Consider the following 20,242-nt stretch of genomic DNA (forward strand, 5'->3'; position numbering starts at 1 on the left):
AGGTTTTTTGGGCGGAGCCTGAGGAGGACGGGGTTGGGGAGGGACTTCAATGCCATAGAGTCCAATTGCCAAAACGCCCATTTTCTCCAGGTGAACTGATCGCTATTGGCTGGAGATCAGTTGTAATAGCAGGAGATCTCCAGCTAGTACCCTAGTTAGGATTGCATTGTTAACTCCAGAGAGTAGTAGTGTTACATCTTTCTGATGAAAACTTCTACTGAATTGGTTGCAGCTTTTTGATGTGATAAGCAAAGCCCGAATGTGGCTCATTTGTGATCCAGGACAATCAGATATGTCTCCGAGGTTTGTCCAAGCTTGTGCTGGACACAAGGACACACAGTATGTGTGAGATCCAGGAAAGCACTCACCTTCCCTGGATCTCACACATACTGAAATTAAATCAAAAGAGTTTCCAACTAAACATAGGAAGACGTTTCTGACAGAGCGGTTTCTCAGTGGAACAGGCTTCCTTGGGAGGTGGTGGGCTCTCCTTCCTTGGAGGTTTTTAAGCAGAGGCTAGATGGCCATCTGTCAGCAATGCTGATTCTGTGAACTTAGGCAGATCATGAGAGGGAGGGCAGGAAGGTTTGCATCAGTGTTTGGCTCTCGTGGCCCTTTCTTGCATGCCCAGGGTAGTGCCTGTTGCCACTTTGGGGTCAGGAAGCAATTTTCCTCCAGGCCAGATTGACTAGGGACCCTGGAGGGGGTGGTGGTTGCTATCTTATGGGCGTGGAGTAGGGGTCACTGGGGGTGTTGGGGGAGGTAGTTGTGAATTTCCTACATTGTGCAGGGGGTTGGACTAGATGACCCTGGTGGTCCCTTCCAGTTCTATGTTTCAATGATTCTGTGATCCCTCATAGCTCATAGAACCTTCAAGGTTAGTTCAGGCGCATAAATATGTCTCAGTCTTATTCAAATAAACGATCTTCCATGACAAAAGAGTGGATGACATACACAAACAGGAGCTATTTGTTTACCTGGACAGCCCTCTAGGTTCTGCTCAGGATGAGCAGCATGAGCCCAGAGTTCACTTCCATGCCATCATGTATGTACTATTAAAAATTGGGGCTATATGTGAATTAAACCTATAACTGCAGTATGAAGAGTCATGCAGTGCACAGTTATAATAAGGTGGACCAGGCAGTGGAATGTAGATTTAGGGATTATGATGAATCATAACCTGAAGACAGGTAAATTTTGCACAGAGACACACAATTATGCCATTTTAAGTTCTATTCTTAGCGTAATTTTTGGGCCTCAAGATTTAATAGTACTTTTCCATTCAACCTGTTAAGTCCTGAGTAGATCTAGCTCCAGGCACCAAAGTTCAAGAAAAAAGAACTTTTTTGAAAGGATCAACAGTAAAACTATGAGGGCAATAACAGGTATATAAAATAATTTTAGGAACTATCAAAGAATTGGGTGTGTTTCACTTACAGGAAAATAATGTTTAAGAAAAGATACAGTGAAGTTTCAAAGAGTGTTTGAAACAAGAGGGAGAACAACCAAAGCAATAGCTAAGGTGGGGCCAATGAGTGCACTACCGCACTTGTAGGGTTGCCAACCTCTAGATGGTGGCTGGAGATCTCCTGCTATTACAACTGATCTCCAAGTGACAGAGATCAGTTCCCCTGCAGAAAATGGCCGCTTTGGCAGCTGGACTCTATGTCATTGAATTCCCTACCCCCTCCAAACCCCGCCCTCCTCAGGCTCCACTCCCAAAATCTCCAGGTATTTCCCAACCAAAAGCTGGCAACTCTACACACTTGGGGTGTTTGTTTCACTCTACCATAGAAAGCAATGGTTTTATTTAGGAAATAAGAGCAGTTCAGCAATAGAATAAGGAACTGAGAGAGGTTGTGAAATCTTGTTCCCAGGAAGCTTTCAAGAAAAGATTGGAAAGGCATTTGTCAGACACAGTGAACTCACACACAAGGTGTTTGACTAAGTTTCACATTTGATTATCCCAACTCAGTGATTCTGTGATGGAAGCAGTACGAGAATTAAGATTGTAGGGAACTGGGGAACACTATACGTGCACACATGATACTATCATGCACACATAAATTCATCACTGGACTATGGTTCTCTGGTGCCCTCCACAGAATGATAAGCTGCCCTGCCTCTGAAGATGAAACTGCTTTAGGGCTTTGAAACAATCTGAGGACAATAACCTGCTGAAAGTCACAGAACACTACTGTGGAGCACAAATGCACATGACGTTAAACCTGCAATGATCAGGGCTCAGATTAATTCATTCGGACATGTCTGAAACTCAAAGATCCTGATCGTGCAAAAGTAGGGTTGCCGACCTCCAGGTACTAGCTGGAGATCTCCTGCTATTACAACGGATCTCCAGCCGATAAGAGATCAGTTCCCCTGGAGAAAATGGCTGCTTTGGCAATTGGACTCTATGGCATTGAAGTCCCTCCCCTCCCCAAAACCCGCCCTTCTCAGGCTCTGCCCCAGAAACCTCCTGCCGGTTGCAAAGAGGGACCTGGCAACTCTACACAGAAGGGAATGAAGGCAGAACTATTAGACGGATTAATTTCTTCCTATGAAGGCAAGTTTTATGTGGGGGGAATAGGGTTGGCAACTCTGTGTTGGGAAATACCTTGGGATTTTTGGGTGGAGCCAGAAAAGGGTGGGATTAGGGAGGGGAGGGACTTCAATGGGGGGATAATGCCATACAGTCCTCCTTCCAAAACGGCCATCTTCTCCAAGTGAGATGATCTCTGTCGCCTGGAGATCAGTTTTAACCTCCAGCCACCACCTGGAGTTTGGCAACCTAGGGAAAATACTGTGCTTTTGTTTAATATGTCCTCTTCTTGTCCCTGCAAAATCTCTTCCGCAAGATGAGGGTAAAGCCAAAGAAGAACAGCCTCCTGTGCAAGAGCAGCCGAAATCGGGCTCCCATGGTCTGAACTATCTTCCATCTCACTCTCCTCATACTTCTTCAGCGTTTGGAAGCTTTTTTTCAGAGAAGACCAGCCTATTTGGTATTATTTGTTTACATCTGGCTCTTTCAAACATGCAAATTCTTTAATGTAAAACATTGTATGGTTCCTCTGTAAGTCAGATCGTTGCTATTTAGTTATTTATTTAAATTGTTTTCTCTGCCCTCTCTGCCAAGGCAGCTTGCAACTTATATTGTTGGTTTGTTGAAATATTATTGCCCCACCTTTCCCTTGTGGCTCAAAGCAATTTACAATTCCAAGATTTAAAATAAAAAAACATAAAAAAACAATAAGGCCCCAACAAACCCTCCCCACAAGAAAATTCCTGCAACTTAAACCCCATTAAAAGCCCCTGCAAATAAAACGGCCTTATAGCCCTTTCTAAAAACTTCTGAAGATAGCACCCCCATTTCCTCCGGGAGCTCGTTCCTCAAGATAGGAATCAATATGGATAAGGAACAGGCTCTTGGGCCACCTTAAGTGGGGCATCTTCAAAGGGGGAAAGACTAGAAGTTGGCAACTAGAAGACTGCAGGGGTACAGGGACAATTAAAAAGGGTTGGTTGTGGTGAAGTGCAAGTGTAGTGGGAGGCTGGTGGGACAGGGAGATGGGGGGTGGCTGTCGGGTGATGGCATGATGTCACTTTCGGGTTTTCCTGGATATCACACTTCTCTCAGCATTGGCCAAAACTCTAAGGCAAAACCATAGAGTTTCCAGCAATTCCTAGAGAGGACTTGTCACTTCTGGGTTTTCCACGAAGTGATATCACACCATTGGGCAGGGAGGAGGATCCCCCACCCCACTTGGGGCCTGGCAGCCCTGCCTCCCCCTTCTCTCAACAACCCCTCAAAGATAAGCTGATGTTAAAGGTCTCAGGGCCTGTGTATACAAAAAGTTACAGAGCCCAGTGCATGCAAGTGAAAAAGGGGGAAATGGAGTTCATTTTCTTCTTCTACCAATGGAGCTTCCATTGGTAAAACATATGTGACTAACACAAATCTGAAATGGAAACAATTTTGCCTGGCTCCCCTTCTTCACCACATTACTCTGGGCTGCCCAGCTTTTTTGTTCATATTGATCTTTTTTGTTCATATTGATCCACATGAGCTTTGGGAAGTATCAGAAGTTGCTTGGAGAAGTGAGAGGTATGAAAGGCAGCTTCCGTTGATGCTTCACTGCACTGGGTCTAAACTAAAATGTCAAAACAATAATATTATCAACACTAACACATATTTTTTTAATAGCAGCACAATAGTAACTAACAATGGCTAAAATAGCAGATGAAAAAATAAAAGTATAAAGGCAGCATCAAAAATAGAAACAACAGCAGCAAATAAGTAGATTTAAAAGGTCATAACATTTACTGTATGTATGTAAGTGCCATCACGATGTAACCAACTTATGGTGACATCAAGGCAAGTGAGAAGCAGAGGTGGTTTGCCATTGCCTTCCTCTGCAGAGCCTTCTTTGGTAGTCTCTCATCTAAGTACTGGTCCTGTTTAGCTTCACAAGATGTGATGAGATTAGGCTACACCATCCATTCCACATCTCCAACATTTATTTTACCACTGTTTTAATTTATTTATTTGAGGCTAATCAAAAACAACAAATTACAATGCAATAAACTGATAGAAAGCTTTGATTTCCACATTCAGAATCAAGACAGAGTGGTCATTCCTTGCCTAATGCCACCCAGCAAGACCATGGCCAAGCCTGTTCTAGGTCCACGTCCAGCATGATTACCACACTCTGTTTTTGCTAGGTACCTTGGGGAATGTTGAGGACATTGTAAGGGTAGAGTAGAGGTGTGTCAATAAGAACAGGAACACGTGGTGAGGTAGTGGGATAAAAACTCATTTGCTGTGTGCCCACAGAGCTTTAAACAGTACAGAACTGGAACTCTTGCCTCCTGATAAGTTTATCAAGGGATGTGCCAACTGCAAGGCAGAGGAAAGACTCATTAAAATGATCCCTTTTCTGCTATCTAGATTCTTGGGGCTGCTGCTTCTCCTTTGGGAACAAAAGCTCAGCTCTTCCTATAGCCATCTCTTAATGATCTACTGACTTCCTTCTCCTTACCATAGGCCGTCCGCGTATAAAAAGAGCTTGGTCGAAGGACTCCGATCTATCATCTGGAGATAAACCTGAGAATGAGGATGAACTCAGCCGCTGGTTGGTTTCATTGGACATCACCCATTGGCCTCCTTCTTCCCAGAAGGTTATAATTTGCATAGACTTCATTCGCTGCTTGCCTATCCCGCTGTCCAAGCAAATTTTAAGTAAGGATCTCCTTCCCTTCCACAGCTCTCTAATGCTTCCCTTTTGTTGCAATGGATTAAGAAGTTTTTCCTCATGATTGTCTAGGAATGCTGGACTCCAAGTCCCTTATCCACTGTGCCCATGTGAGTTCACACTGGTCCTTCCTGGTCAAAGAGTTAAGAAAGGACATTGTGGGTCATCGCGCTCTACGACATGAGATTACCTTCTTTCAGGTACTGTGCTGGCCTTTCTCCTTTTTTCCTGGTTGTCATACAGCAGCTAGAAAAACTCCTTCTACCCTATGTTTGCCACTTGGGGCAGATGGGTATGATATTTCTATGAATTTGTGAGCAATGTTTTACAAAGTATTTAATGACAATTGTATATGCGTGAAACTAACAACTGATGGATGACTCCCAAGAGAGGACCACATCTTTCAAAGGCAACATGAGAAGTTTTGTGGAATCACACTTTTTCATGAGGCCTGCTTTATTTATTTATTTATTTAAAAAATTTCTAGCCCGCCCTCCTTGGCCAGAGCCAGGCTCAGGGCAGGTAACAACATTAAAAACACAAATAACCATGTAATGAAACATCTAAGACCATAAATACAATCTCATAGATTATTAAAACAGATGACCGCCGATTAATACAGTCCCCCCTGCGACCTAATAGGTGCCAAAACCAAATCAAAACCGAGTCAGCAACCCACCTCCTATAACATCAGTTGTAAAAGTCGGAGGGGGGTGGGGAGTAGGGAGGCCAGCATTAATATCACCCGCAGTTGTCCTCAGTTGTAGTTCTGTTTTACAGGTCCTGTAGAACTCTTTCAGGTCCCACAGGGCCTTGATGTTACTATGCAGAGCATTTTACCAAGCAGGAGCCAGGGCCGGAAAGGCCCAGGCTCTCATTGAGGACAGCCGCACGTTCCTAGGGCTGGGGACCACCACCAGGCTGTTATCAGCTGAACAAAATGTCCTTTGGGGGGTATACCAGGAGAGGCGGTCCCGAAGATACGAGGGTCCCAGACCATGTAAGGCTTTAAAGGTCAAAACCAGCAGCTTGAACCTGATCCAATACTAGGCTTGGCAACTTCCAGGTACTAGCTGGAGATCTCCTGCTATTACAACTCCAGCCAATAGAGAGCAGTTCACCTGGAGAAAATGGCCGCTTTGGCAATTGGACTCTGGCACTGAAGTCCCTTCTTTCCCCAAACCCTGCCCTCCTCAGGCTCCACCCCAAAAACCTCCTTTGGTAGCAAAGAGGGACCTGGCAACCCTATCCGATACTGCAGTTGGAGCTAGTGCAGTTGTCGGAGCACTGGCTGTATATGGTCTCGGAGCGAGGCCCTAGTCAGGAGCCTCACCACCACATTCTGTACCATAGATAAGGATGCATTATACCTCAACTGCTTGGGGGGGGGGCTATTTTGTTGGCTCCGAAGCTTCAGGCTGGCATCGCCCAAGACTCCTAGCAGTCACTTTGAATGATCCTGTCTTCCCATGCAGAAGCCAAAAGGTGTAGAAGCATGAAACTGTGTTTAAGGCCAGGAACCAGATGTAACGTATGTCAGGGTGGGTTGTACTGACAGGAAAAATAATCCTACTTTCTTTGCCTAGAGGCTGGAAAGGCCAGACTGCAGTGAACTCCAGCAGTAACTGCAATGCAGGGAAGCAAATGGAGGTCAAATCAAGGCCAGCATGAGTATTTTGATTTTCATCCATGTAGCAAGAAACCGGAAATAATTATAATTCCCTTTCCAAGGTGTTCTTGATTAAAGCCCTTTTTCTCACACCCACACAAGTAAATAAAACAAAGTGCATAAGCGTCTTAAAAGCCCTGGTTTACATTTAAGTTTATGTAGAAGGCCATTGTTCAGAGGTATAATTCAAGCAGAGTCTGAGTGTTGAAGGGGGACTGGGGAGACCAAAATTCAAATTCTTGCACTACCACCAAGTTCGCTGAGTAACCGGGGGCCTGCCACTCTCTCACACCCTAATCTCTTGTCTGTTGCAGGGAACATGTCCTAAAGGAGCAATTGCCAACTATGCCAGAGTGGTCAAGGTTGCCATTCCTCAAATAACCAAAGATGGCGAAATTGTTCCAGTGACAGGACGTAAGGAGATGGTGCAACTTCAGGTGCATTGTGGGTGTTCTGCATGATAATGGAATTGAATAGGTGGTGGGAAATTCTGGGCTCTGTTTGATTTTCTGCCATCGATTGTTGAGTCTCTGTGGTTGACTCCCAGATGAAAACCACGGCTTGAGCATGGAAAGCAGGAACTGTATCAGCTTCGAGTTATGCTTCTTCCGTCCCCATAATAAAGGAAAAATAGCTCAAGTTTGTATAGGCTATTTTGTGCCTAGGTTGACCTAGTGTATCCCAGCACACGCTGCATGGTAGTTGGAGTGGGCTTCATTCAAGATAGCTTGGGGTTAGACAGATTTATGAAGGATAGATCCATCAATGGCTACTAGCCATGGCAATTAAAGCTAATCTCCATAATTCAGAGGCCACAAATCTCAGAGTCATATAAGCCACTCGGGGTCCTCATTATGGAGAAAGATGGGGTATAAATGAAGTAAATAATAAATAAATAAATAATACCAATGCTAGGAGGAAGCATAAGAGGAAAGCCTTGGCCACTATGCCCTGTCTGATGGTCCTGCAGGGCAACTGGTTGGTCACTGTGTGAAACAAGATGTTGGTCTAGGTCAGGGGTGGGGAACCTCCGGCCCGTGGGCCGGAAACGGTCTGCAACATCATCTTATCCGGCCCGCGACCCACCTGCCTAGGCCAGAAGCTCCACAGAGCTAGTTGTTGCTAGCCAGGCTTTGCTGGGAAGCCTGAGCATGCCTCTGCATAGCCCTCCCCCTGCTCTACCCCCATGCATCACCGGCCTGCACGCTGGACACGCCACCAGAGGTTCCCTGCCCAGCCCTCCCCCCGATGGATCCCCCAGCCTGTGCACTGGATGCGCCGCTGGAGGTTTCCTGCCCTGCCCCCTCATGGATCTCCCGGCCTGCGCCCTGGACGTGCCGCCAGAGAGCCCCTGGCCTTCCCTCCCCCCCTTGATCCCCCAGCCTCCGCACTGGACGTGCCACCGGAGAGCCCCTGGCCTTCCCTCCCCCCCTCGATCCCCCAGCCTCTGTGCTGGATGCGCCACCGGAGAGCCCCTGGCTTTCCCTCCCCCCTTGATCCCCCGGCCTCTGTGCTGGACGCGCCGCAGGAGAGCCCCTGGCTGGCCCTCCCCCCCCCATCGATCTCCCAGCCTGCGTCCTGGACATGCCGCCAGAGGTTTCCTGCCCTCCCCCCCATTGATCCCCCAGCCTCCGCGCTGAATGCGCCATTGGAGAGCCCCTGTCCTACCCTACCCTCCTCGATCCCCCGGCCTCCGAGCTGGACGTGCCGCCGGAGAGCCCCTGGCCTGCCCTCCCCCCCTCGATCCCCCGGCCTCCACACTGGATGCGCCGCAGGAGAGCCCCTGGCTGGCCTTCCCCCCATCAATCCCCCGGCCTGCGCCCTGGACACGCCGCCGGAGGTTTCTTGCCCTCCCCCCCATGGATCCCCCGGCCTCCGCGCTGAACGTGCCGCCGGAGAGCCCCTGTCCTGTCCTCCCCCCTGTTCCCCGGCCTCCACGCTGGACGCGCCGCCGGAGAGCCCCTGGCTGGCCCTCCCCCCCATCAATCCCCTGGCCTGCACGCTGGATGCGCCATAGTCGAATGCTACTGGGGCTCCCAAAACCTGAGCGCCCATCTCCCCCCCCCTGCACTGGCATGCACGCTGGTCACGCTGCTGGCTCCGTGGGCCCCTCCGAGGCCCTCCCCTTGCTCTCCCCCGAAGCCAATGCAGATGTGGGTTGGGGCGCTACATATTGCTCCCTCCTGCTCAACCCGACCCAGCCGAGCCTGAACTGGAGGCTGTGGCTCAGAGGTAGAGCATCTGCTTGGCAGGGGTGTGGCTCAGAGGTAGAGCATCTGCTTGGCAGGGGTTGTGGCTCAGAGGTAGAGCATCTGCTTGGCAGGGGCTGTGGCTCAGAGGTAGAGCATCTGCTTGGCAGGGGTTGTGGCTCAGAGGTAGAGCATCTGCTTGGCAGGGGCTGTGGATCAGTGGGAGAACATCTGCTTGGCAGGGGCTGTGGATCAGTGGGAGAGCATCTGCTTGGAAAGAGTTGTGGATCAGTGGGAGAGCATCTGCTTGGCAGGGGCTTCGGATCAGTGGTAGAGCATCTGCTTGACAGGGGCTGTGGATCAGGGGTGGAGCATCTCCTTGGCAGGGGCTGTGGATCAGGGGTAAGCATCTCCTTGGGAGGGGCTGTGGATCAGGGGTAGAGCATCTCCTTGGCAGGGGCTGTGGATCAGGGGTAGAGTATCTGCTTGGCAGGGGCTGTGGATCGGGGTGGAGCATCTCCTTGGGAGGGGCTGTGGATCAGAGGTAGAGCCTCTGCTTGGCAGAGGCTGTTGCTCAGAGGTAGAGCATCTTCTTGGCATGCAGAAGGTCCCAGGTGCAGGATGGACTACCAAACGTGCAGCATCTCTCTCTGTGTACTCTGTGCCCCTCCCAAATCTGGACCCTTGTAAATTCAATCCATGGCATTGCCAGGTTGGGCAAGAAATGAACAGAGGTGAGTTGCCATTGCCTTTCTCTGCAGAATGACTCCGGTATTCCTTGGTAGCCTCCTATCCAAGTAAGCTTAGCTTTTGAAATCTGATGAGATCAGGCTGGGCTGGGCCATCCAAGTCAAGATCCAGGCAGCATGTAAAATTTCTCAATAAATAAAGTGTACTGTGTGTGTGTGTGTGTGTGTGTTTGTTTGTGTGTGTGTGTGTATATACTATTTATTTATTTATTTATTTTATGGCCCCCAAATGATGTTAAAGATATCCAAATGGCCCTGGGCCAAAAAAAGGTTCCCCACCCCTGGTCTAGGTGGACCACTGGTCCGATCCAGCAAGGCTCTTGTTCTGTTCTTATGTTCCTTTGGGAGGATTAAGGCAGCCAGGCCAGGCAACCAGCAGGAGGCCAGGTAGGGATGTGGGAGGCAGCCATCAGGAAAGCTGTGACATCACTTCTAGGGAAAACCTGGAAATGACATCATACCTGCCTGGGAATCTCTGGAAACTCTGTAGCTTTGGTAATCCATACAGAGGATTGATATCACTTCCTGGTTTTCCTAGAAGCTTTTCTTTCTCCTAGCAGGTGCAGAGGTGCTGGCTGGCAAGGCCCACTAGGGGGTGGGAGATCTCCTGCCTCCAGTGGGCACATGATAACCCTAGGGAGGATGGAGCCTTTTCCCAGCTCAAGTAGGAAGATATGTAGTTGGTTGTGTGCCATTCTTGTTCTCATCAGCACTCACCATTGTTCTTCCCTTGGTTCCAAGGAGGATGAATACATGCACAAAGCTTATCATGGCCAGCGAATGGATAATGTCATGCTGGAAGAGAGGAATATCTTCTGTGCCAACTACAATGTACGTGTTCTAATAGAAAGGTATGTATATGGCAGAGCAAGTTTTTGCTGGGAATGAGCCAATTCTCTCTAGGGGTGTGCAAAAAAAGAAGTGGGAAGGAAAATTCGGATTCAGGTATATTGGAACCGAAAATTTTCAGGATTCCCAAATTTTCCTGAATACCCATACCAGTATGTGTCCCCCCACCCCCGCAGAAATCCAAAAAAAATGTGGCTCCAGTATAGGCTATAGGGAATCTTTCCAGGGCTGGGGGGTGGGGCTGTTTTTTTTAAGGTAGAGGCACCAAATTTTCAGCATAGCTGCTGGTGACTCTCCTTACAAGAACCCCCAAGTTTGGTAAAGATTGGGTTAGGGGCCCAATTTTATGTGCCCCCAAATGAGGGGAAAATGGGGCCATAAAACTGGACCCCCTGACCAAACTTAGCGGTTCTTGTAAGGAGAGTCACCAGCAGCTATGCTGAAAATTTGGTGCTTCAACCTTTAATAAAATACCCCCCAAAGCCCCAGAAAGATTCCCCATAGCCTATAATGGAGCGGGAGGGATTTAAACTTGAATGCCTTTAACCTTTATAGTCTATGGGGAATCTTTTCAAGGCTCTGGAGGGGCTGTTTTTTAAGATAAAGGCACTAAATGTGCAGCATAGCTGCTGGTGACTCTCCTTACATGAACCCCCACATTTAGTAAAGATCTGGTCAGGGGGTCCAATTTTATGGTCCCCATTTTTCCTCCGTATGGGGACCCATAAAATTGGACCACTGACCCAACCTTTACCAAATTTGGGGGTTTGTGTAAGGAGAGTCACCAGCAGTTATGATGAAAATTTAGTATCTCTACCTTAAAAAAACAGCCCCCAAAGAGCCACAGAAAGATTCCCCATAGACTATAATAGAGAAGGGAGGGGGATTTAAACTTTAAAGTGCTCAGTGCGAATATGCCAAAGCGGTTTTTCTTCCTTTTAAAAGGGGTTGTAGCCAGTGATCCCGAAACAATCCCCCCAAAAGCTGCATTTTTGGCTTTTCGGGATCAGGATTTGCTGGCTGCTGTTTGAAGGTGCCATTTTTTTGGCTTAAAAAAGCTGGAAAATATCAAGAATTTTTGTTTTGTTTTTGCCTTTTTCGATTTGGCTTTGCGAAATACACACCCCTAATTCCCTCCATTCAAGACCATTGTAATTCTCTGGTTCAATTGGGTTCTACTTTGGGACAATTTTTGGGAAGTTGATATTGGATTTTATATCAGAAAAGAATCAATTATTTTGAGCATTAGAAATATATCACAATTTAATTCAGCTACTGCCACAAATGAAATATATTTTATTTATTGATTACCTTTCTATACAGTTGCAGCCAAATAACAGTGTTCCCATCAATATAAAAATGGGCACATACACAATAAACAAACAAACAAACAAACAAATAATAAACAAAATGTTAAGAACCCTCTTCAAAGCTAAACTTTAGTCAGAAAAATGCATTTTGGGTTTTATTTTTTCCCCAACACATAAAGGGTTAGTTTTGAAAGGTTTTCAATTTTTCTATGATGCTAAAGAGGGAATGTGATGCTCCCCTTCATCAAGGCCACATGGCTCCTGTTCTGCCATGACCTTCCCTGCCTCTGAGGACCAGCAAGGTCTATGAGTGGAGAGAGAAGGGGGGTTGCAGTATTTCCAGTAATTGGGAGTCCCACAAGCTGGGAAGACATCCAGCAGAGAATTTTGTAAGCATGCTTAGTTTTCCTTCATCTGGTCCCCCCCCTCCACTCCCAAATCCCACCAGATATGCTTTAGAATTGCTTTCCCACGATATATGGGTCATTTTGCATCCCACGAACCCCTATGGCACCCCTTTCCACTCACACAGAGTTCCTACCACCCTCTACACCCCTCTATCTCAGGTTCAGGGTTAAAAGTAGGTCAGGCCATCACACGTCGCTATCCTTCTCGGGTTTTTTTATTTATTTATTTTAATCTCTAGACAGTCATGACTGTTTCATCTCTCAGGTCCTCTCTCACGCTTGCAGAGACATCATTAGACAGGGTAGCCCAGTCCCCTTTAATAACAGACCCTCACTCAAACACTTCACTGAGTTATTGGAGTTGGGGGCTGAAGCACTGTTCCATTCACACGCTGCCACCATTCATTCATATCGTCAAACATGTATGGACAGAGATCTTAACTGGTATGTGTGTGTTTCTTTCCCTGAGACACCAGCCCACAGAGTTAAACTAACAAGGAGTAGGCTTTTAATTATGGTTTGAACATAACACTGAAGAAAGTAAGGTAGAGGTTACAATGTTTCTTTCCCTTGAACTGTTGGACTGTCCCTCTTCCAGCCTTTGGGATCTTTTGTTACAAATTGACTTCTCTTTCAATTTAGCTTTAATTTGACCTTTGCCTCAGCTTCACTCAGTCAGACCTACTCTTTTCCTTCTCAGCTCTCTAACTGACAACTCTCAACTGCTATTTTCCAACTGCCTCTCGCTAACATTGTGTTGGCTCTCATTGGTCACTCTGAGGGAGAGGTGGAACCTAACCTGTCCATCACACCCCTCTTGTGCAAGGAGATTTTTGTCACCCGTATGATATTTTGCAAATAATTGGCACATGCGACCGAAGCCCCTATATGTCTACCCTAAAAAGATTTTCCCCTGCCCTTACTGTGCTCTCGTCTGTACCTGGACTTTAATATCTAACCTTTCTTGGCAGCAGGCCACTTTATCAAGAATGAGGTCCCATGTTGCTGATTCAATCGTGGGTCCCTCAGTAGCTGAAATCTTGGAAGACGATAAAACTGGCAATAAGGACAAAGAGTTTTTTTTGCACAACAAGGCTTGCAGTTTTCCCTCCTCTTGATACTGCTAGAGCCAGCATGCTGTAGTGGTTGGTCTAGGATCTGGGAGACCCAGGTTCATAACCCCACTCTGCTGTGGAAGCTCACATGGTTATCTGGGGCCAGTCACACACTGCGGTTGTTTTTGTGAGGTTCGCCTCAATATATTTTTCTATAAGCAAATTCTTTTTATTGCCTTATTGTTAGGTAGCATTGTTCTTGTGCTTATTCTTTGAATCCCACACTCCTGTTTAGCATTTAGCCTAACTTACCTCACAGGCTTGTTGTGGGGATAAAATGGAGGAGAATGATGTAAGCCACTTTGGGTCCGCGTTGGGGAGAAACGCCGGGTGTAAATGAAGTAAAGAAATGAATAAATCAGGTAGTCTCTTCAGCCTCTGCTTCTTCTCTCAGTGAGAATCCAAATAGGGTGATCCACTTCAGTGGTGGGAAGTTGATGGCCTTTGGTTCTGCGGACCATAAAATTCGTTTTCTGAATGTGAAGGAAAAGAAGGAAGTTCGTCCTGTCCTTTCTGGCCATGTTGGTAGGATCCATGCCATACACATCAATGAAGAGAAAGGGATCCTTATAAGTGGCGGCTATGATCTCAATATCAGGTAAGCTGTGCTAGTGCTATAAATGCCCTTTGAGTGCATGTAAAAACCCTGGACATAATCCATTAAAAAAAACAGATCTCATTGAATTCAATGTAACTTATGTGCTTGATTTGCATGGTACGTTAGTGTACTTAACTTTATTTGTATTCTGTCTCTTGACTATGAAAGTATTGAGGGTGGACTATTTATCGTATACATAAGTTATGAGTGGAAACATACCTGTAGAAAATGAGATTGTTGATTGAGTGCCTTGGGAACAATGTAGCACAGCAAACTTCATTTCTGCCCCTGGATGCTTATCCTTCGACAAAGGCAAATTCAGTGGGTTGATCCATCTTACTAAAAGGTTTGGGAACCGTTCCGGGGGTGGAGGAAGCACGCAGGTTGCTGACCAAGCCCTATGCTGATGTATCGCAGAGATTCACTGGCCAGTCTTTGAGGTGTAGAAAAAAAACAATATACCTTCATGTTGAACAAAGTAACAAGAAAAGAGCAAGAGTCCAGTAGCACCTTAAAGACTAACAAAAATATTTTCTGGCAGGGTATGAGCTTTCGTGAACCACAGCTCACTTCTTCAGATACCTATCTGAAGAAGTGAGCTGTGGCTCACGAAAGCTCATACCCTGCCAGAAAATATTTTTGTTAGTCTTTAAGGTGCTACTGGACTCTTGCTCTTTTCTTTAGTCTTTAAGGACTCTTGCTCTAGTCTTTAAGGACTCTTGCTCTTTTCTACTACTGCAGACAGACTAACACGGCTACCCACTGCGAAAGTAACAAAACAACAACAACGTGATAGCTCATTTAACAACTTGGCTGTATTTGCCACTCTACATTCTCACATAAGCATCGCATAAGCAACTCAATAAGCAACAAGGGAGTTCATACAACTGTAAAATCGCTGTACGTAGGGCTGCCTTTGAGACTGACCCGATGGCTCCAGCTGGTTCAGAATGCGGCGGCGAGACTCCTGACGGGAGCCTTGCCTCGAGAGCATATAAAGCCAGTACTTTACCATCTGCACTGGCTCCAACTGGAGTATCGGATCAAGTTCAAGGTGCTGGTTTTGACCTTTAAAGCCTTACACGGTCTGGGACCCTCGTATCTTCGGGACCGCCTCTCCTGGTATACCCCCCAAAGGACATTAAGATCGCCCAACGAAAATTTACTGGTGGTCCCTGGCCCTAAGAGTGTGCGGCTGTCCTCGACAAAAGCCAGGGCTTTTTCGGCCCTGGCTCCAGCCTGGTGGACTGCTCTGCCTGGTAACATCAGGGCCCTGCGGGATCTGTAAGTTTTCCGCAGGGCCCACAAGACAGAGCTTTACCACCAGGACTACAATTGAGGACAGCCGCCTATATTTGCTCATATTATTTATACCATCTACTGGCCTCCTCCCCCCGCCCCCCGCTTTTCCCCTTAGTGGGAACAACAAGTAGCAAAGGGTTGCCACCTGTACGGTTCCCTACAGCTTTTAGACTTGTGCGCCACCATGTTAGGTTTCTAGAATGTTATTGATGGTTTTATTATGGATTTTACTATATATTTATATTGTATATTGTTGTATTTTTAAAATGATGTTACCCGCCCTGAGCCGGCTTGCTGAGGAGGGTGGGTTATAAGTCTAATAAATAAATAAATAAATAAATAAATAAATAAAATCGTCAAATTGTTTATTATGGTCCTTTGACCAAACATAAAATATTTACAGGAACATTGCCCTACCCACAGCGGCGGTATAAAACAATACATTTTAATTAAAACACTATGCAAAATGTTACCCTCGTTAAAACAACTGCTCAGCAATCACGCCACTCTACAACTTTTCATTCCTGTTTACATTTAGGTTTCCTATGATTAACTGCTATTCTACAAAACTTGGCCACTAACTTTGTGAGTTCATACAACTTGTTAAAGCTATATGCTCTCAAAAGCAATTGCACTTCAGTTACAGAAAAAGGAATGTATAACAGGTTATAGTCTGTAGCAGTCTGTTGCTTGACGTGTGCAAGTTTCTGTTCTTTGGCTGACTTGAGGAATCAGCGCTGAGAGGTATGCAGATGGCAGCACTGGGACAGCTTGGAGAAAACCCAAGCAGCGCAGCTAGCTCAGTGCAGCTGTTTCACACACCCACAAGGGGTTAATGCTTCATCAGTTCGTCTCCAACCATAAACTGAACAATATAGTTATGCAGGGGTGCTACTAGCATGCCCTCAGAGAAGTGTGTAATGATGCTCAAGGCAGCCAAAGAACAGAAACGTCCACACGTTAAGCAACAGACTGCTACAAACTATAACCTGTTATACCAGGGGTAGGGAACCTTTTTCCCACCAAGGGCCATTTGGATATTTATAACATCATTTGTGGGCCATACAAAAATGTCGAGTATGACTGTTGTAGTTCCCGCCCGGCTCCTGGAGTATCCTGCCTCGGGCAGTCTTCTGACCAACAAGTCTGCTCCAGTCATATGCATGCTGTGCTAGGGACAGCTCATCCTGTCTCCCCACCTCCCCTGGGAGCAGCTCGCAAAGGCAGAGGGGCCCCGCTGGATGGAGAGGATTTCGCGACCCAGTTCGTCGGATCTCTTCATGATTTGCTGTTCAATAAAATCAAGGGTGTTCTATGACTCCATCCCTGTCTGTTTGTTTGTAGGCAGATGAGACCAGACAAACCCCTCCCGTCCCTCCATCTGTGACTTCTCCTTAGACCCGCCCCTTCACCTGTCTGAGAGGGCCAGCTCTGCTTCAGGGCTACCTAAGCTGGGATGGCTGTGGCTGGTCTTTGTGGTGTCACTGGACTTCTGTTTTATTCAGCTGACATGGCACGAGATCCAGAGGCACCTAAAGCCTGAGCCTGTGCTTTAGTCCCCACCTTCTTCCCACAAACACTCTGCCGGCCGCTGTGCGCAGCTTGCATGTGGAACAGGCTGGTGGGGGGGTCTGAGTGGCTGCTCTGGCCCAGAGGCAGCAGTCTCTTAGTCCCACACTCCCCTATAGCAGTGCTGGCATCTGATAAGCCATGCAGCTTGTTGGTGCAGACCCAGAGTGGATCCAGAGCAGACCCAGGGAGCTGCTGCCATCGGTGCCGTATAGAGGGGTTGAGGTGTCCGTCCCAAAATTATGGCTGTCATACAGCAGAAAAACTGGTTCTATAAAAACTTGAACAACACTGAAAACAATTGGTAATGTAAAGAACAAGTTATTAAAATTGGAACAGGGAAATCAAAGACTTTGGGTACCTCACTTAAAAAAAAATTAAATGTCAAATGCCTGAGCGAATGAGAATTTTTAAACCTGGTGCCTTTAACAGAAAAGTAACCAGACAGACAATGGCAGGGATGATGTTCTATATCCAAGGGTCCACCATATAGATCATATGAACATAAGAGAGGCCCTGCTGGATCAGACCAAGGCCCATCAAGATCGTGTCCATAAGGGCCACCTGCCCTACCTCAGTGAATATGAACATGTGCCGCAAGGCCACATACACACATGAACCTTTATTAGCATAATGATCACATTGCCAGATGTGTTTGTACGGACATCTTAAAAGAAGAACATTGTGTTCCATCATAAAATGACAATCAGTTAAAATCAGTATATAACTAACATTAAAAAAGACCAAGGGTCCACCCTATAGATCATGTCCATAAGGACCACCTGCCCTACCTCAGTGAATATGAACATGTGCCGTAAGGCCTCTGAAGCATATTTTAATAGTCAGGCAAGCTTCTATGGGAATAAGTATCTGCGTCTCTTAATCCATTTACAGCTTTAAAATAACCACCAGTACTCTGAATCATGCTTGGATATGAATCAGGGACTAATGAAATCCTGATAGATCCATCAGCATCCCTAGAGGCAACAATGAACAACTTATTAACTTTCCAGGATGTTTTTGTTTGTTCTCATTCTCTTCGTATGTGGTGTAGTGGTTAGGAGTAGAGGACTGTGAACTGGTGAATCTGGTGAACTGGGTTGGTTTCCCCACTCCTCCACATGAAGCCTGCTGGGTGACCTTGGGCTAGTCACAGTTCTCTCCGAACTCTCTCAGCCCCACTTACCTCACAAGGTGCTTGTTGTGTGGTGGAGGAAGAGAAGGTGATTGTAAACCAGTTTGAGACTCCTTAAAAAGGTAGAGAAAATGAGGGTATAAAAATCAACTCTTCTTCTTCAGGTTGTGGAATATCAACACCGGACAATGTACGAAAATATTTAATGGTCACAAAGATACCATCCTTTGCTTGGATTTGTACAAGAACAAATTTGTTTCTGGAGCGAAAGACGGCACTGCAAAAAGTAAGCAAGTAAAGCCTACTTCCAGGGAAATTACGTAACAGAAATCTCATTGCCCCTTTAAAAAACAATGTGATTTTATTCCGGCATAAACCTTTATGTGGCAGTGTAACAAACAAACAGCAGGGTAAAAGGAAGTACAGAGTGAAAGGGAACTACATAAAATTCAGTTGTAATCAAGAAAAATATATAGCCCCTGTCCTGGTTCTGGTAATATAACTAACCACTGTAATGGGTGAAAAATCACAAGTCCCTCTTCAAGGTGTATGTATGTGGGTGGGTGGGTGGGTCGGGGAGAGAATGTGAAACTTCTTAAGGACTCCTAATTCAGCAGTTTCACAATGGAGCCTCCTTTTGAAGTTCTTGATTTGAACACTTGTGAATTTCAGGTCAGTAACAGGGTGTCCAGGGAGACTGAAATGTTCTCCCACCAGTATCTGAATGTTGCAAAGGTATAGGCATTATTCCTCTATGCAGGGACTGACCTATTTGTAAAGGCTGTATCTCTGCCAAAGGACTGGGGGAAAGCCAATAACCACTGGTTAAAACTCATGGTCAGTCAATTTATGCATGAATGTTCATCAGGTCATTCTGCAACTGAAAAATCATGTATATTCTTATACTCTTTTACCTATAATCTTCCCCAAAATGGACAATTTCACCTCAGAAAATTTGCCCAGATCCTAGGGCTGCCAGCTCCAGGTTGAGAAATACCAGGAGATTTTGGGGGTGGAGGCCTGAGGAGGGCAGGGTTTGGGGAGGGGAGGGACACAATGCCATAGAGTCCAATTTCCAAAGTTGCCATTTTCTCTAGGTGAACTGATTTCTATCGGCTGGAGATCAGTTGCAATAGCAGGACATCACTAGCCGTCCGTATACATTATGAAGGCACACTCCTTTGTTCCATGAATGAATTTCCAGGCACACGGAAGGACTGAACGCTCGAAAAAATTCTCCATGAAATGGGATATTTACCGGAAGCCCATTGCGCATGTCTACTCTCCGTTGCTTTATTGTATTAATTTTGATATACGGACTTTCATACTGTGAACGCACTGTGTTGCATCTTGATTGTGATTACGCTTATGCGATTTTGTACTGTGTTTACATCAGTCCTGCTGCCTGATTTGCTTTACAACGGCGGTTGTTTTTGTGAGGTTCGCCTCAATATATTTTTCTATAAGCAAATTCTTTTTATTGCCTTATTGTTAGGTAGCATTGTTCTTGTGCTTATTCTTTGAATCCCACACTCCTGTTTAGCATTTGTAGCCTCTTGTTTGACTACATGGAGATTGGCAACCCTCCTAGATCCTGAGATCATCATAATTATTATTGTTATTATCACAATAAGTAAGCGGATTACAAGATTTGATAATGTTTGAAGCTAATAACTAAGATTCCTAGAATGACAAAAATGCTGTTGGACTGCAATTGTAGAATTGGTAGGGTTGCCAACCTCCAGGTAGTAGCTAGAGATCTCCTGCTGCTATTAGAACTGATCGCCAGCTGATAGAGAGCAGTTCACCTGGAGAAAATGGCCACTCTGGCAGTTGGACTCTATGGCATTGAAGTCCCTCCCCTCCCCAAACCCCACCCTCCTCAGGCTCCACCCCAAAAACCTTCCGCCGGTGGCAAAGAGAGACCTGGCAACCCTAAGAATTGGGGGGGGGGAATGACAACACCTGCAAACGTATCTGTTTAATGCAACAAGACAATTGACGCAACAAAGACTTTATGCTTAATAAAAGTCCCCTCTTGAGCTGAACCCCTGCACCGCAGCTTTGCTTCTAATACAATTCTGTTTTCCACATTTCGCAA

The 20,242-nt window shown here is 46.1% G+C and overlaps 1 protein-coding gene across 1 annotated transcript in view; it reads left to right on the plus strand.

The window, feature by feature from the left end:
• The window catches only part of FBXW10B (F-box and WD repeat domain containing 10B), a 53,972-nt gene that overhangs the window by 12,298 nt on the left and 21,432 nt on the right, over window positions 1-20,242 (plus strand). Inside the window, exons 5-11 of the mRNA XM_056848245.1 lie at window positions 2,856-2,999; window positions 5,042-5,236; window positions 5,322-5,449; window positions 7,233-7,355; window positions 10,601-10,707; window positions 13,932-14,135; window positions 18,306-18,427. Of these exons, the coding sequence (XP_056704223.1) occupies window positions 2,856-2,999; window positions 5,042-5,236; window positions 5,322-5,449; window positions 7,233-7,355; window positions 10,601-10,707; window positions 13,932-14,135; window positions 18,306-18,427 (1,023 nt within the window). The remainder of the gene's footprint in view (window positions 1-2,855; window positions 3,000-5,041; window positions 5,237-5,321; window positions 5,450-7,232; window positions 7,356-10,600; window positions 10,708-13,931; window positions 14,136-18,305; window positions 18,428-20,242) is intronic.

Source organism: Euleptes europaea, chromosome 1 (genome assembly GCF_029931775.1).
Source record: "Euleptes europaea isolate rEulEur1 chromosome 1, rEulEur1.hap1, whole genome shotgun sequence".
In the NCBI taxonomy this organism is placed as follows: Eukaryota; Metazoa; Chordata; class Lepidosauria; order Squamata; family Sphaerodactylidae; genus Euleptes; species Euleptes europaea.